This window comes from Lytechinus variegatus, chromosome 10, assembly GCF_018143015.1.
Source record: "Lytechinus variegatus isolate NC3 chromosome 10, Lvar_3.0, whole genome shotgun sequence".
Taxonomy (NCBI): domain Eukaryota; kingdom Metazoa; phylum Echinodermata; class Echinoidea; order Temnopleuroida; family Toxopneustidae; genus Lytechinus; species Lytechinus variegatus.
The window spans coordinates 3,490,188-3,506,675 of record NC_054749.1 but is presented as its reverse complement, the minus strand read 5'-3'; the positions used below and the strand labels follow the sequence as shown (position 1 = coordinate 3,506,675).

Genomic DNA, 16,488 nt, shown 5'->3' with positions numbered 1-16,488 from the left:
GATAATAATATATCCACGAATTCCTGATAATCAAACAGTCCCCCTTTCGAGTCAGATTGGAATATCGACAAGTTTCATCTCGTGCTTATAGTATAGGAAGAGGAATAGAAAGATAGTCATCATTTTCATATGATGACATTATGTCTTTAAAATATCCCGGTCCTAGCTTAAAATAACACTAATAATATATCAGCTCGCGCTCTCACCATTTATTCATTGCAATCCATATCCACTTCACAGTTTCCATGCTTGAAATGGTGCATAAAATGACCTTTCTTCAGATAGGAATATCATTTTATTCATCTCGCGCTTCGCGCTCGCATTATTGATTTTCATAATATAAGAAATGTATTTAGAATGCACAGAATCCAGGTCGCATTATTGATGTAGGAAAAGTGGGCAAGAGTTCCATATGTACCCCAAACGAAAATACGTTCCGCCTCCCATGTTTAGCAATAAACTTACACAACTTACATCGGGGGGTGGGGGGGGGGGGGGAGGGCTTCCGTACGACAGTATGCCCTTTTCCGGGTCGCTTTGATTGATTGCTTTGATGCGCTAATTGGTCGCCATCTATGCGCCGATCTAACCCGGAAATTCAGCAAGTTCGTGTAGACTGACCAGAGTCCACGAATTTGGATTAGAAATCTCCCTTAAATTGTAGGGCATCATTTCCAAAAACTACGTAAGTATTATTTAGATATTTAAATATCAATTCATTTTTTTCATACTTTTAAATGAAAATGAAGGAGAATTTTGGAATTAGACATGTTTGACTGTCTTCGTATTTTTTTGAGAAATATCAATTCTTCCGGGTGATGTGTGAATGTGAACGAAGGGATTTTGTCCCACTGTATTTTAAATGTCTGTATCAAGAAATCATGATACTTGCGATCGATTTGTGTGCGTAAGAATTACTAACGCTGTCATATGGTGTAGGCCTAGACTGAAATGGAAATTTTCAAATCCTTTGTTTCAAGATGAGACGTTGACTATCATAACCTTGTTCATTGAATGAGTGACTAATCTGACTTGACATCAATTCTATTTCAGTGACTGATACCCTAGCAATTAGTCTTGAGGACGCAATGATGATGATTTTTTGTCTCACCTGCGAAGCAAGTGAGACTATAGGCGCCGCTTTTCCGACGGCGGCGGCGGCGGCGTCAACATCAAATCTTAACCTGAGGTTAAGTTTTTGAAGTGACATCATAACTTAGAAAGTATATGGACCTAGTTAATAAAACTTGGCCATAAGGTTAATCAAGTATTACTGAACATCCTATTAGAGTTTCATGTCACATGACCAAGGTCAAAGGTCATTTAGGGTCAATGAACTTAGACCATGTTGGAGGAATCAACATCGCAATCTTAACCTGAGGTTAAGTTTTTGAAATGTCATCATAACTTAGAAAATATATGGACCTAGTTCATGAAACTTGGACATAAGGTTAATCAAGTATCACTGAACATCCTGCATGAGTTTCACGTCACATGACCAAGGTCAAAGGTCATTTAGGGTCAATGAACTTTGGACGAATTGGGGATATCTGTTGAATTCCCATCATAACTTTGAAAGTTTATGGATCTGATTCATGAAACTTGGACATAATAGTAATCAAGCATCACTGAACATTTTGTGCAAGTTTCAGGTCACATGATCAAGGTCAAAGGTCATTTAGGGTCAATGAACTTTGGCCGAATTGGGGATATCTGTTGAATTCCCATCATAACTTTGAAAGTTTATGGATCTGATTCATGAAACTTGGACATAATAGTAATCAAGCATCACTGAACATTTTGTGCAAGTTTCAGGTCTCATGATTAAGGTCAAAGGTCATTTAGGGTCAATGAACTTTGGCCGAATCGGGGATATCTGTTGAATTACCATCATAACTTTGAAAGTTTATTGGTCTAGTTCGTTAAACTTGGACATTAGAGTAATCAAGTATCACTGAACATCCTGTGCGTGTTTCAGGTCACATGTCCAAGGTCAAAGGTCAATGAACTTTAGCCGAATTGGGTGTATCTGTTGAATTACCATCATAACTTTGAAAGTTTATGGATCTGATTCATGAAACTTGTACATAAGAGTAATCAAGTATCACTGAACATCCTGTTCCAGTTTCAGGTCACATGATCAAGGTCAAAGGTCATGTAAGGTCAATGAACTTTGGCCATGTTGGGGTTTTTTGTTGAATAACCATCATATCTCTGTAAGTTTATTGGTCTAGTTCATAAAAAGAGGACATAAGAGTAACCATGTATCACTGAACATCTTGTGCGAGTCAGAGTAGTATGCAAAGTCAGCACTGCTGCTATATTGAACCGCGTGATGCAGGTGAGACGGCCAGAGGCATTCCACTTGTTTAGATATGTCATATCTAAAAAAATCATCATCATTGCGTCCTCAAGACTACCCTAGCAATACACTTATCAGGCCAGAGCCAGCAGATGTGTTTGAAATTGAAGTATATTCTACGCAAGAAAAGAACGAACTTGGGGGGAGGTACGTCACTTGGACCCGTAACCATCCCTAAGGGCCCAAGATGATTTACTTGACTATGTTTTTTTTTTTTTTGCGTAAGGCAATGTACTTTACATATTTTACTTTCAATTTAGGAAATTGATTAAGTGTTTTTTTTTCAGCGTGATATCAACGACAGCTTTAACTAATTATTTCCTACATTTACGTTACTCTCAACAATTTTCTATTTTGTATACGTATTACCTGTTTTGTAATCTATGTAATATCTGACCTGCCAACCGTTTGGAATCGAAACGATGGACCTGGTCTCTTCATGTATATATTTTGTATTAGTGTCTTTGAACTTGAATAAAGTCATGATGAAACAACAACAAATGCACTATTTAAGGCCAACTTATTTTGAAATCATAATGAAGACAAATACTGTGGAATATTTTTTTTTCAGAATATTCACTGAATTAAGATGGAAAAGCACAGCTTTGGTGTTGAACCAATAACCTGCCATGCCTGGAACAAGGACCGATCACGTAAGATACCTTGCTGTCCTCATAATAGCATTTCATAATTGCGTCTTTCCAGGCTTTCTTAGCACAGAAGTTTATGTTCAGTAGAGGCGCTGGTCAGAAAATTGGGATCGTTCCAGTTTACAGGGACCGTCTCAGTTTTGGAAGGATCCACACAAGAAATCTAGAAAAGTTCATTCACCTGCCAAGTGCCGACACCAGTCAAGTGCGCTAGTCAATTTAAAAATATCAGGTTTCATAACAAGATTATTGGAAGATGGCAAGTCATGAAAAAAGATGGCAAACTGGGGGAATTGAGGTCACTGAATCTATTTTTAGCACTCTCAATCCCCAAAATTGCTGTCCATGTCCTGCAGGTGTAAGTGAAAAAAAAAACTCCCCATAAACGAGGACAGTCTCAATTTATCAAGACACAATTTGTCTTGGTTTATGAGGATATCCGTGTTTTCAGGGACAATCCCAATATTTGGACCAGCATCTCTACTGATATTTATTGATTATATTCAATGTATTCAGGAATCAAACACTTTGCTCATATTCGTTTTCTATGTTATTAAGAATTAATCCTGGAAAATAATGAAGATTTTATATGTAAAATGGAGAGAGAGAGAGTCTGAAATTAGATGGGAGAAAACATCGAAAGAAATTCATTTTCTAAACATAAAATATGTCACCATATGCTGCTAAAATTAAAACCAATATTCAATAAGGTATTTTCACAAATAAATCATTTCTCATATATGTTATTTTCTCACTGGAAATACCCATTGAATTCTGTAAGGTTCAATGCTTTGTACATTACTCAGCAAAATGTGCCGCTCAGGCGCTATTCAATATTTTGGTTGAGAGTATTTGCATGTAACTTGATAACCTAAAGGTGATGTGTTCTCAAATTTGAAATAAAATACGAAATGACTAGTTTGACTAAAAGCACTGATTTTTACAAGGAAATACATGTAGTGAATCTGACTCCAATCCATAAATCTGCATATCTGTCTTTACAATCGAATGATTTGAATTTTTTTATTTTTCTACTTCTTTGATAATTACCTTATTTGCAAATGCATATAGAGAATCTGCCTTGTACCAATGTACCTTCAACTTCCTGCTATTTTCCAGCATAGCCTACATAGGTTTTAGTACTCAATCCCTTTTGTCATAAGGAAGTCATGTACAAACAAGGAAGCTTTTTGATTTATATACAGTCGTTTATGCTTGCAAACAGTATGCTTTTAACAAAAATGTACTATACTGGAAATGGATCTTCCCAGAATGATCTAAGCATGCTATAATTGAAGCATTGCAGAGCTGCCAATTTGTAGGACTTCATCCTAATTAATGTAGTAGGATGTTTAAGGGGAAAGTGACACTAAATAGGATTTTCCTCTAGAAATTAGATTTTTTAAAAACTTATTGTAAGAATAATGATTTTGTTGTGTTTTCTAACTCTCAAAGAAAAATAGGATTTCAGGCTTGATAATAAAGGAAAAAAGAATTTAAAAGATATGGGAGCTCTGGTACTGTGAGTTCATGTCTTTGTTCACTTGCTAGGCTGAGCTAGTCTGCAAGCACAGACCCTTGGCTTTGGCAATTTGCATAGTGCATATTAAATGCAGAGTCTGAAGTGAGACTACATTCACTATGTACTGTGAATTCACTATGTAAAGATTAACTGGGCGTTTTGGGTGCGCCTTTAATCCAAGCTATGTGGGGAAGTTACAAATTGATGCAGAGATTCAAGGTTCGATCCCTGGTCACGTCTTTCGGATGGTGACGTAATAGGTCCAAGCTTTTTCGATATACCGGTATTAGTAATACCGTTCGGTATGAAAGTCATACGGTATGGATACCGCCGTTGAAATTTCAATACCGAAATACCGTCATACCAGAAGTTGAAAATATCATACCGGTATTTTCTTCTGTATTGTCGTTTATGGGTATTTTTACAGTAAAATTAAGCCAAAACAATAAGTTCTTTGGCTCTCTCAACGTATTTAATGAAATCAGAATCCAATAATCTAACCTCGAAATGAATACATCGCCCCTTAACTACTGTCTGAGCTCCGTTAGCCGCTGCATAAGGCCTCGGCCCCACCGCTACTGATACTGGGCCTGGGGTGCATGTCGGCTCAGCTCCATGCGATCAGTAAACAACGAAGTCGACCGAGACAGAGAGCATTTCATGAAGAGTTTTTTTCAGTGGTTTCAACAACAGATTTGCTTTCCGCCAATCACATGCGAGGGTTTCCTAGCTTGTAACATCCCTCTACACAAACAAAATCACTGACAAAACTCTTTTTGAAACACTCCCTAGCCTGCCTTTTGACCACGTGGTGTATTGCGGGGCTTCAACAAAGTATCAACCTTGGCTTGGGGCGTTGACAGACAAACCACAGGGATTAACACTTGTTTTTTCTTTATGCAAGTTTTTTTTTTCTCGGACTGCTCTTAACTTGTATCGATGGGAATGTCCACTGAGTTTTTTTTTTTTTTTTTTTGGGGGGGGGGTGCTGTGCATTGACAGACAAACCACAGGGATTAACACTTTTTTTCTTTATGCAATGTTTTTTTTCTGGACTGCTCTTGACTTGTTTCAATTATGAAAAGTTTACTGTTATACTATAAGCCTGCTACAAAAATCGTCTGACCCCCCCCCCAAAAAAAAAAAAAATAATAATAATAATAAATACATAAAGAAAAAAATAATACATTAATGAATAAACAAATTAAATATGAAAATAAAAAAAGACAGAAAATGTTGATAACATTAACAGGAAAAAAATGTTACGCCATCCCTCTTTGTTTATTTTGATCTGTGAAGTGATCGTAAATGGAAGAAAGTGGCTGAGAATATTTGTGTGATTTGTGATGGGTGTTGTATCCGTTTTGTGCATGTTTGGTCATGAATAAAATAAACTATTGGATTGATTGTAATTTAAATTTATGATGGTCTCGTGGCGTGATAAGATGTTGATCAACTAAAATTTGGCATGTGTGAAAGATGAAATTTACAAAAAAAGAGGGGAAGATCGAGATTCGGAGAAGAGGAGGATGTTGATTGTTCGTGGTAAGAGAGGGGTGGTGACGGGGAGAGAATGGGCCAATGGGAAAGAGAGAGTGAAGAATTAAGGGGCTGGGGAGAAAAAGAAAAACAAAAGCAAGAAAAAATGAGTAAGAAAGAGGCAGCCGGGGGATAAGAAGCTTAGGGGGGAGGGGTTTACTTTTAGACAACGTGGAGATTCACAAGAGGGGGTGGGGTTCAACACAATGGACATTTATAAGAAAAGTTATTTACGAGACGTCAAAATTTGAGGTCAACAAACTTTGAACCTTCGACGAACACGTGTTGATGTGAGTGGTAAACAAAAGGGGCGAATCTGAATGTGAATGAGTGGGGCCAGATCGGTGAAGGGAAAATCACGCATATATCCTTGACAGTTTTAGCAGGGAATTTTGGTGCTTGGAAGTTAGGGCATGTACACACGTTTAGCAAAGTAAGTAGTGCTCAGTGAGTTTGTGCGGTGTAGCATTTGGCAACTTGACTTATTGGTTTCGTACCATGTGCTTGCTGAGATTATTTTGCACACATGCACAGGTAATTCACAGCTCTCGTTGGGGAGAAAGCATGATCGTATAACTTTTGGTAAAGAAAGAGAAAGTTTTTGTCAATGAGAATGGACCATGCTGAGCATTCCTCAGCTGACCACAAGCATCCCCTCTTTATCCGAGGCCATATCAGGGCTAAACAAACATTGGACACTGTTTGCACAATAAATTGGGAATTTACTCGGTATTAGTCGGTATACCGGTATTGAAGCTATTAGTAATACCGGTATTGAAAATATCAATACCGAAAAAGCTTAAATAGGTCCCAGAAGTAAATAGTCATATCTGATTAATACACGTCTGACAAAACTCAGATACACACACATACACACTGTGGCTGTATCTACCACACAGAGTTTTGGCGTCTAGTCTTTACTCTAGACCTGATATTGGTTAAAGTGTCAAATATGAGTCTGTGATTGAAGACTAAGGCTGAGCTGATCAACCACATCCATGTAGTCAATGAATGAAATGAATTTTCTTTTGACATTCTTTCCATTCTTTTGCACACAGAGGTTGCTGTTTCTGCCAACAGTCAAATGGTAGACATATACCAGAAGAAAGGCAATACATGGGTCAAACAATCCACTCTGGGTGAAGTGAGTATCTTCTTCCCTCTCTCTCTCTCTTAGCCATTTAAAGGGGAAGTGCGTCCATCAACAAATTTGATTTCAATTATATGAGAAAAATCAAACAAGCTTTCAATGTATTTTTACCAAAATCAGATGTCAAATAAGAAGGTTATGACATTTTCATTTTTTGCATTAGTTATGCACATCCTTATTGGTATTTTTTATGTGAAACTGAGTTTGATTTTTGAAAAAAAGTGAGATAATTTTTAAAGAAAGATAAAAGAAAGTTTGAGTGACGTCATGGAGACTTGGACCTATTTTATAATAAATAATTTTATGATTGAATAATGTTCTGTCATATCAAATGTTAAATGGTGCTATGTGTTGTTAGATATTAAAAATAGGCTAATGGAGTTTAAATGAACATTCATGTTTCACTTTCACTTCCACAATACAGCACACACAGAGAGTGACAAGTATCGACTGGGCCCCAAACAGTAACAAAATCGTAACATGTGGATCTGTAAGTATATTTTGTACACAGATTTAGTAAACTGGGGCCGATTGCACGAAAGGGTCTTTGCAAGGACCGTCCTCCATGTCGCCATCTTTTATGATGCGCCATGTGAAACGCATTTTAAATAAATCATCTTCAAACATATTTAATTCGTCCGTTAAATTAAACAAAATATTTGTTTATAAAATGATGTGATATATCATGAAATTGTATAAAATTTGATTTAAAAGCAAACTAACGAATCTCATTCTTAATTATAAATTTCAGAAACACTCCGCCTATAGTGTATCATAAAAGATGGGCGACACGAAAGACGGTCCTTGGAAAGACCCTTTCGTGCAATCGGCCCCTGGGCTCAATTATATATATATGAAGCAGAACCTCTTTAAAAAAAAAGATTTTTGGCAATCAGTTATTTCATGATGACACGACAGTTGCTCCGTCGACAATTGCTTTATTTCATCTTAGATATAGGGTTAGGTTTGCAATAGGTTTTTATGTCAGGGTTAGGTTTAAACCATTCAGGATAGAGTATAGTATTAAATTCAGTGTTGAAGTTGGTCATTTAATTTGTGTGTGGAATTCATAGTGGAGCATGTGTTGCCAGAGCAAATGTCATGGAACCTATTTTGTACATGTATATCGCCGAAGAATGCAGAATCGTTCCTTTAGAATATGAAAGAAAATGGAAAAGTAAAGACTCAAGAGTACATTAATGCTGTAGCATAAAATGAGTTCATTCGTCTTCTGTCCAGGGTAGTCCTCTAGTGTAGATAAATATTTGGCTGAAGAACATTAGTGTTGCAGAATAAAATGAGTTCATTCATCTTCTGTCGAGGATCGTACTCTAGTGTAGTTTGAATATTTTGGTGAAGAATACTAATGTTGCAGCATAAAATGAGTTCATTTTTCTCCTGTCCAGGACCGTAACGCCTATGTGTGGAGTCTGAACGGAAATAACGAATGGAAGCCCTCTCTTGTCATTCTTCGTATCAACCGTGCTGCCACCTGCGTACGCTGGTCACCAAAAGGTATGGTTGTCATGGCAACAAATTCTTGCCTCAAAGTACCACATGTTACATGAAGCTGGTACTATTTGGCTGGATTTTCACATTTTTCACAGGAGCTGAACTTTTTGTCCCAAAGCCACAAAAGAAGTTTCAGTTGTACCATGATATAAAACCATGGACCTGTGAAATTAAAATTAAAACATTGTTTGGTACAGGGTGCTAAATTTACGCTTCAATGAAGTATGATAATATAAGAAATCCGCATAGTCCATGGTACAATTGACTGTGGACCATTGGATCATGTAACATATGAAGAAATAAAAAATCATAATAAATTGTTGCATCTGTTGTGCAAGAGCTTGGTTTATATTTTGTTCATTAGACAGAGTTGGTTGATTAGTTTGAATTCCAGGGATCTGTGATATTCAGTGGTAGTGTCTTGCAAACATAGTTTAAACCTCTTATGTTATATCATGAATATCATAATAAGAAAAATATCTAAATGGAAAAAAGCGAAACTAGTTGATAGTCAACACAGCCAAAACTTGTATGTAACTGTATTTTTTTTTTATTTGATGTCTTTGATGATTGAAACATTTGAATGAATATAATCAATTTTTAAATCATATCTCTGCAGAGGACAAGTTTGCTGTAGGCAGTGGGGCTAGATTGGTCTCTATCTGCTATTTTGAACAAGAAAATGACTGGTGAGTAATATATATAATGAATACATATGAAACAGAGACATTAATACATGCACAAAGATACCCCACCCTGTGACTACTGGTGACTTTGACTGGTTTACAACTGGTCTGCGACTGAGTGAGGGGATATGAATCGCAAGGTAGTCATAAGCCTGAACACTGCACACCTTGCTGTATGACTACCCATCTGTCTGCGACTCATGCACGCGCCTTTTTGCTTTTTGCCATAGCAACTGAGAAAGTGACGCTTACTACTGTGTATGCATATCAAATAAGCGTCCGTATTTAAGTGCGACTCTGCAGTCTGATTGACTGAAAGTTGGATTGAGCTTTCGATCCAGTTGTAAGGATTCAACATGTCAAATCCTTACGATTTTCCTTGTGATTTATCTCTGACGGGTCTGCAACTCTCAAGCTGACAAGAGCTGTGACCATACATTTCCCTTCACTCAGTCGCAGACCAGTCGGGTTGTAAGGTGTACGGTTAGTCTGCAGGCACAGACCCTGATTGAAACTTATCAACAAGTGTTTCTCCATGCAAAGACTAGCACATACAAAACTTGCTGTTTCAATCCTGAGCGAGAGGGCCTTCAGTACACAAGGCATGAGTAGGCTGCACTTTCAGACTCTTAACTTGAGTGAAGGGTTTGCCCAGCAGACTATTGTGTGGTGGCCTTTAGAAACATACAACATAAACAAATTTTTTACATCTTTTGGCCTTTCATAAATTTAGCATAGAGTAAGACCATGGTCGGAGTTATGTTATATTCCATAATGGAAATGATTTCTATTGTTGATGTTGTGTATATATTGATTGTATATTTCTAATTGTCTGTTTCTAGGTGGGTCAGCAAACACATCAAGAAGCCGATCCGTTCAACCGTGACCACCGTTGACTGGCATCCTAACAATATCCTCCTGGCTTGTGGATCAACTGACTTCAAAGTCAGGTTAGTTTGTATCAGGGAAATTTGCATGGGGGCTCGGGCGATTCCCCTTCTCGTTCCCCTTCCCATTCTTCCCCTCTGCCTTGTCATTCGGTTCCATGACATTTGCTCCGGCGACAACTGCTCCGATGGAAAACCTGCACATTAAAGCGAAACACAAAACGTAACCTCAAAAACTAAATAAACCCTAATCCTGATCTTGAAATCATTCTGACGCAAAAACTCTATTACAATCCTTCCTCTAACCCTATGCCTTTTGATATATTTGGACCGGAGCAATTGTCGCAGGAGCAAATGTCGTGTCACCTCTCATTCATCTCCCCTTTCTCACCCCTCCCCTTCTTATTCCCCACCCCTTCTTATTCCCCTCCCCTTCTCATCCCCCCTTCCTCTCATTCCACTCTTTCTACTTTTTCTCCCCGACTTCCTCTTTGCCTCCTTCTCATCCTCACTTTCAACCACTGCCTTTATCTCATTTCTTACTCATCCTCTCATTTTCGTTCTCCATTATTACAGAGTGTTCTCTGCTTATGTGAAGGAGATCGAAGACAAACCCAATCCTACTTCTTGGGGGAAAAAGCTCCCGTTTGGTGCCTGCCTCAAAGAATTTAGTTTCAAGGGTAAGTGCTCAATCTCTGCTTGTCTGCAATTCTTCTAGTCGCAATGCACTTTTGTTACAGACATTCCAGTGGTACGATGATATGCTATATTTTAAAGATGAGTGGAAAGAACTAATGTAGGCTGCTGAGGCAAGAACATTCATGCACTTCTGGTTCACAAATTTGTCATGATTCTGTAGTTGATAGTATGTTTGCAACAAATGCAAAGTTTTACGAGTGACTGAGGAAGTGTTCTGGAGGTTGCTCATAACACCCGATGTATGGAGTACCGAAGTGATGATGTTTCCAATAACTTTTTTGCATTCAGCACTTTTTAAACCATGTCTATGCGGATCATGTTTAAGAACATCCACAACCAAATTTGGTTTGAATCAGTCATTGAGGGGCCAAGATGTGGCTGCTTTGCCCAATCATATTCAGTGTCAATTGGTTCCAAACAGGTATGACCAATGCTAATTTACCCTGATTTCATTGAGGCCTAACAGGTATTCATGTTGTCATCACATGGGGTAGCATGAATGTTCATGTCCAAATTGGTGTGTGGAGGTTTTTCCATTATGCTCCCCTGATATGTTCAAGCAAATGCTGAAATGCACAAAAAGAAAAGTAAAGATGTCACATGCCCTGGTAACACATCAGTTCTCAATACATTACAGTGTGGTGTAGTTTACTTTGTTTCACTGTACTGGTATATATGCTAGGTACCAATTCCAAGTCAGCTTCATGTCACAGCTATATGAGGTCTTGGAATTGAATTTGCTTTTTATTCCAACAGGGAGGCTCGAAAGACTACAAGTCAAATTTTATTATTCATATCACTGTTCCAAACTCCATTTCTTTGAAAATCGGATCGCAACGGATCGTGTAGTGGTCGCCAGGCTTTGCTCCTGCCCCATTTTCTCTGTTCCTAACAAAGAATTCTTCATTCTTGATTTTTCCTTGTCTATCCAAGGTGGTTGGATCCACAGCGTGTCCTTTGATAGCAGTGGAACACGCCTTGCCTGGGTCGGTCATGACAGTACTCTCAATGTAGGCTGCGGTGGCGACGATGCCAATGCTGTAAATTTCTGTTTGAACTCCCTGCCTTGCCTGACATTGCAGTGGGTAGGGCCAAGCACCATCGTAGCAGCGGTAAGACATAATGCTATCATATCATTTATATCAATTGATCAACAGCAGTTGGGTTGCTTTACAAGTAGGGTGATATATCCATGGGCTGAACCCATTTGATCTATGATAAATGTTTGATACTGCACATTGTCAAACACCAGTAGTTTCAAGTCTAATAAATTTCTAGGTGACTTTCGAGTTTCGAATGTAGAGCATGTGGAGGCTTCCTTATTGGAAGATGGAATTTATTCTAAATTTTTAGGGCAGAATTGCAAAATGACCTTTCCCCCATGGTTTCAGTGTATCGTACTAATGTTGCACTACTTTGAGTGCATTGGTTCAATAGCGCATGCGATAGTTTTCTGAGGCTATGGCATGTAGGGGAGTGGCGGTGGACAATTCTGAAGTTATCAAGTGAGCTATGTTAAACTGATGTATGTGCAAACGCCACACATTATTTGCTTTATAAAAATAAGATTTAGGGATGCTTGGCATTTGGTAAATCAGATAGAGTCTAAATATATGAACAGTAGTCTAGATTTAAGTGTACGTTAGATCTACAAACCTAATCTAGTTTTGGTATTCCACTATTGCTTACAAAAACACTGTTAACATGATTTAAAAAAGAAAAACCAAGGCAAATTAGTTCACATTGTATCAACAAAACTTTGTGGCAGTCGCCATTCTTCTGACATAAATGTACAATACGATATATTAATACGAATGCCAAAGAAAACATAAGATTGGAAATCACACCTTTGATGAGTTATAATTTGTCACTGCATGGCATGTATACATCCATGGGCAAGAAGCACGTATGTGCAACAACTTGCAGAATAAATGTTTGTAAGGAAAAAAATGCATGCCTGCTTGGACAAGAATAAACGCAGTCCACGTAACAGTAGAAATGACGCATATCACACGATTGGGTCTCAGCCCAGGATTAGATCTGGATCCCTATATCCATTGTATAAAAAGAATATCCCTTCCGTCCATCCTTGTTCGTCCACCAGGGTCACGACTGCGAGCTGATGCGCTTCAGGGTCGATGACAAGAACAAGATCACCTTCGAGGGTAAGGTTGGCATCGTCAAGAAGAAAGCCGCAGGTGCAGTCAGTGCCATGGCAAAGTTTAAGAACATGGACAAGAAGGCCACCACCGAAGACGACTCCAAGAAGGCATCCGTTCACCAGAACTCGATCAAGTAAGTGTTAGTGCAGTGTAGGAAGTGCTTGCGGACGACAAGCCATTTCCATTCCATGGCAACAACTTCTCTGATGGAAAATCTGCATGTTCAGCCAAACCTAACCTCCAAAACTAGATAAACCCTAATCTTTATATTATTCTGAACCGAAAGCTCTATTACCATAAACTGTAACACTATTCTTTTTGAGATATTAAGAATGGAACAAATGTGTTGCAGGAGCATATGTCTTGTCACCGCGATTAAATTGAAGATTTGATTTGTCATTGATTTGTTATTAAGAAAAAAAAGTCTCACAATTCATGAGATTTTTAATGAGAATTTCGCTTCAAGAGATTTGGATGATGCACAAGATTTTGTTTGTCTTCCAACATGGCTGCCTATGTGTAAACCCTCTGTAATTGCCATGATAGAATCTGATATTTTTGGTATTGGGGAAAATGATTTTGGGTTCTTGGCACACTTGAAAATATTAAGTGTCCAAGCAAGTTGATTCATCTGTCTAAAGGCGTTTGTAGCAATTGATTTTTTTTTTCTTTCTTTTATCACTTACCTCTTGGAATATCTAGAAGTTTTCTGTTTATTTCCTTTATCTCATTCCATAATCTTTTTGTCAGCTAAAGAAAAATCTGTAATGATTTGGTAACATCTGTAATCAAAATTTTGCTCTTCGACGTTATACTGATTTTCCTTAGTTATGGTTATGGTATGTTCGATGTTCAATAACGTGTTTGGTTGTTAGTATTAATTTGCTGTGTGCTTATGTTGTAATAATTGTAAACATGATCAGTTGTTGTCCTTTGACCTTTGTATCATGTTTTATTTTTTATTTATTTCATTAGAACACAATTAGTCAGGTACAAAAGATCTGCATAAAACTGATGTATCTGTGTTTTTAAGTCAAATAATTTATTAAAATACATTTAAAAATTATTTTTTATTTTTCATCTCTTCCGATACCAGTCAACTGAACATCCACACTGGTGCCAAGGAGGCTGTGACCAAGCTTTCGTCCGTCGGCATGGACGGTCAGATGGTCATCTGGGATCAGTCATCTCTGGAAGCCAGCGTTGGGGGCATGAAGATTTGAAACCCTTGACCCTCTCCTGATCCTCCCCCCCCCTTTCCAAAAAAATAGTGATGTTAGAGTCATATATCTAAGAGGAATCAAGCTCAACTGTACATCGTGTAGTCAAGTGAGGTTTAATTAAATGATATATAAATCGTGTTTAATATGCCCCCCCCCAATTGCTGGGTTTGTATAAGACTGTAATTATCAGGGCTGGCACATATATGCTTCAATCAGCAATTGAAGTACAGTGTCATACTTTTCCAGTGCATTCCAAAAGTATCATGTATCAGTAGTAAACAGAGCTAATTCAGTATCTCTCACATAGCTGTTACATATGTTTAAAATAACGCATATGTGTAGGTATTCAAATTGATGATAATTTTCATCAGTCCTAATTATCTTTAATACTAGTAATGGAATTGACAAATTAACTTCATTACCTGCACTAAGTTATACCAATGAATTACTTTTGGCCCATTTGTAATCAATACTATTCAAATTGATGCACATTAGTTATGTAATCATAGATTATCCTATTGTGCTAAGTGAAATGGAAATTTATTCCAAAAATATTTGAGTATCATTCCACGATTCAAGAAAGTCAAAATTTTATCAAAAGAAATTTAAAGTTTAGTTATTGATTTGAAGCCATTTTTGTCTTTCTTGCATTGCGACAGCATTCCATTTTTCGTCTTTTAACTAACTGTAATGATTAGCTGAACACTTATGATATGTGCTTCATAAGCTCATATGTATAAGTAATTTGAAGATATGCACAATATATGTATGGTGGTATAATGCTATTCCTAGTATCAGGAAATGTACAACATCCATGTCGGGAACAATTGATATAATGGAAATGAGTATACCATGATAATTAAGACTCACTTTTATCCAGTATAATCTTATTTCAAGATATCATAACCAAGCCTTTTTGGATTTTGAAATCAATATTATTTTATCAGATTTATTTTGTTTCGATGTTCAAAATGTTTGAACAGACGGTGTATGGATCATACAACCAGGGAAAATTTGTATGAAATATGACTGAAAATACAATAAAAATAGCAAAACAATACTTCTTGTGCTTCTTTGTTTTGTATGTGATTCTGGGTAATTTTTATGTTTAACATTAACGACCATTTCTATGAAACACTGGCCCCGTATTCTGAAGTCGGGTTTAACTTAAACTCGGGTTTAAAGTTGTGGTTCAAATATGGATAGCCAAATGTTACATAAATCACAAAGAGTAAAGATATAATATTCAGCTCATTTGGCTCACAAATCAGTCATGATTGTGTAGGAAGTATAAATAGATAATTGTCTTCACCATCGATGAATCAGGAAAGAGCAAAGTAAACATAAGAAACGTACAACTTAATAAAAATGTTGACACTTTTGGCTCCCCATAATTTTAGCAGAGTTAGCCTGTGGTCTATGTTAAACCTGACTTCAGAATAAGGGCCTAGGTGTACCACTGTATTATATCGCTGTACAGTTACAAGAACACAGGTTTTTAAACCACCTGTAACACCAGGACATGGGGGGGGGGAGCACCATGCTTCATTTTCCCCCCCACCAAAATATTCTATTTGCATGTTAGAGTTAAATATATACCCTTTTTACATGTGCAGAAATAAAAAGTATATGATGGTGGGATCCAAGTCTACGCACCTAACAATTTGAGTTTAAGATTTAACATGAATTTCTTATTTCACAAATTTTTTTATTAATAGTGTTCCTTATATTATTAAGAGTAAGTGTACCAATTTTCTCATTAAAAAATGAAAGAAAATATAGGATTTTCTTGTAAAAACCTCGGGCAGTCATTTTTGGATTGAAAAAAAAAATGGCACCCCATGTCTGCGCACTCATTCACTTTGCACACAATTCGGGGATTTCGATGATAAAGGCTGCATTTTGAGGCTGTCACATGAAATGCCCTGAATTCATTATTTTTCCCCCATTTTCAGTCAGATTTTTTTATGAATACCTGTCTATGTATTGCATGTGTAAAGTTCGTGCTCGTTGCTTATCTTCTTTTACTAGAATCGCGCAGATACGCGGGTGCGCAGACATGGGGGAACTGACCATACACCCTATTTTTTCCTTTT

The 16,488-nt window shown here is 37.4% G+C and overlaps 1 protein-coding gene and 1 long non-coding RNA gene across 2 annotated transcripts; one reads left to right on the top strand and one right to left on the bottom strand.

Moving 5' to 3' along the window:
- The first annotated feature begins 575 nt into the window (after positions 1–575).
- Positions 576–15,452, top strand: LOC121422410 (actin-related protein 2/3 complex subunit 1A-like). The gene is made up of 11 exons (XM_041617424.1): positions 576–685; positions 2,934–3,015; positions 7,132–7,217; positions 7,648–7,713; positions 8,630–8,738; positions 9,355–9,424; positions 10,264–10,371; positions 10,885–10,988; positions 11,941–12,119; positions 13,112–13,302; positions 14,266–15,452. The coding sequence occupies exons 2-11, from the start codon at positions 2,952–2,954 to the stop codon at positions 14,390–14,392; spliced, it is 1,104 nt and encodes a 367-aa protein (XP_041473358.1). The 5' UTR covers positions 576–685; positions 2,934–2,951; the 3' UTR covers positions 14,393–15,452.
- Positions 14,501–16,117, bottom strand: LOC121422411. Its single transcript, XR_005971158.1, has 2 exons — positions 15,821–16,117; positions 14,501–15,529 (listed from the first exon to the last, which is right to left on the bottom strand). It is a non-coding gene; the product is annotated as an uncharacterized LOC121422411 (long non-coding RNA).
- Positions 16,118–16,488: the final 371 nt, after the last annotated feature.

Excerpts from the sequence above, each read along its gene's own strand:
- LOC121422410 (XM_041617424.1), top strand. The coding sequence starts at position 2,952 with ATGGAAAAGCACAGCTTTGGTGTTGAACCAATAACCTGCCATGCCTGG. Across the intron at positions 7,218-7,647 it reads AACAATCCACTCTGGGTGAA|CACACACAGAGAGTGACAAG; the intron begins GTGAGTATCTTC and ends TCCACAATACAG. Across the intron at positions 10,372-10,884 it reads TCAACTGACTTCAAAGTCAG|AGTGTTCTCTGCTTATGTGA; the intron begins GTTAGTTTGTAT and ends CCATTATTACAG.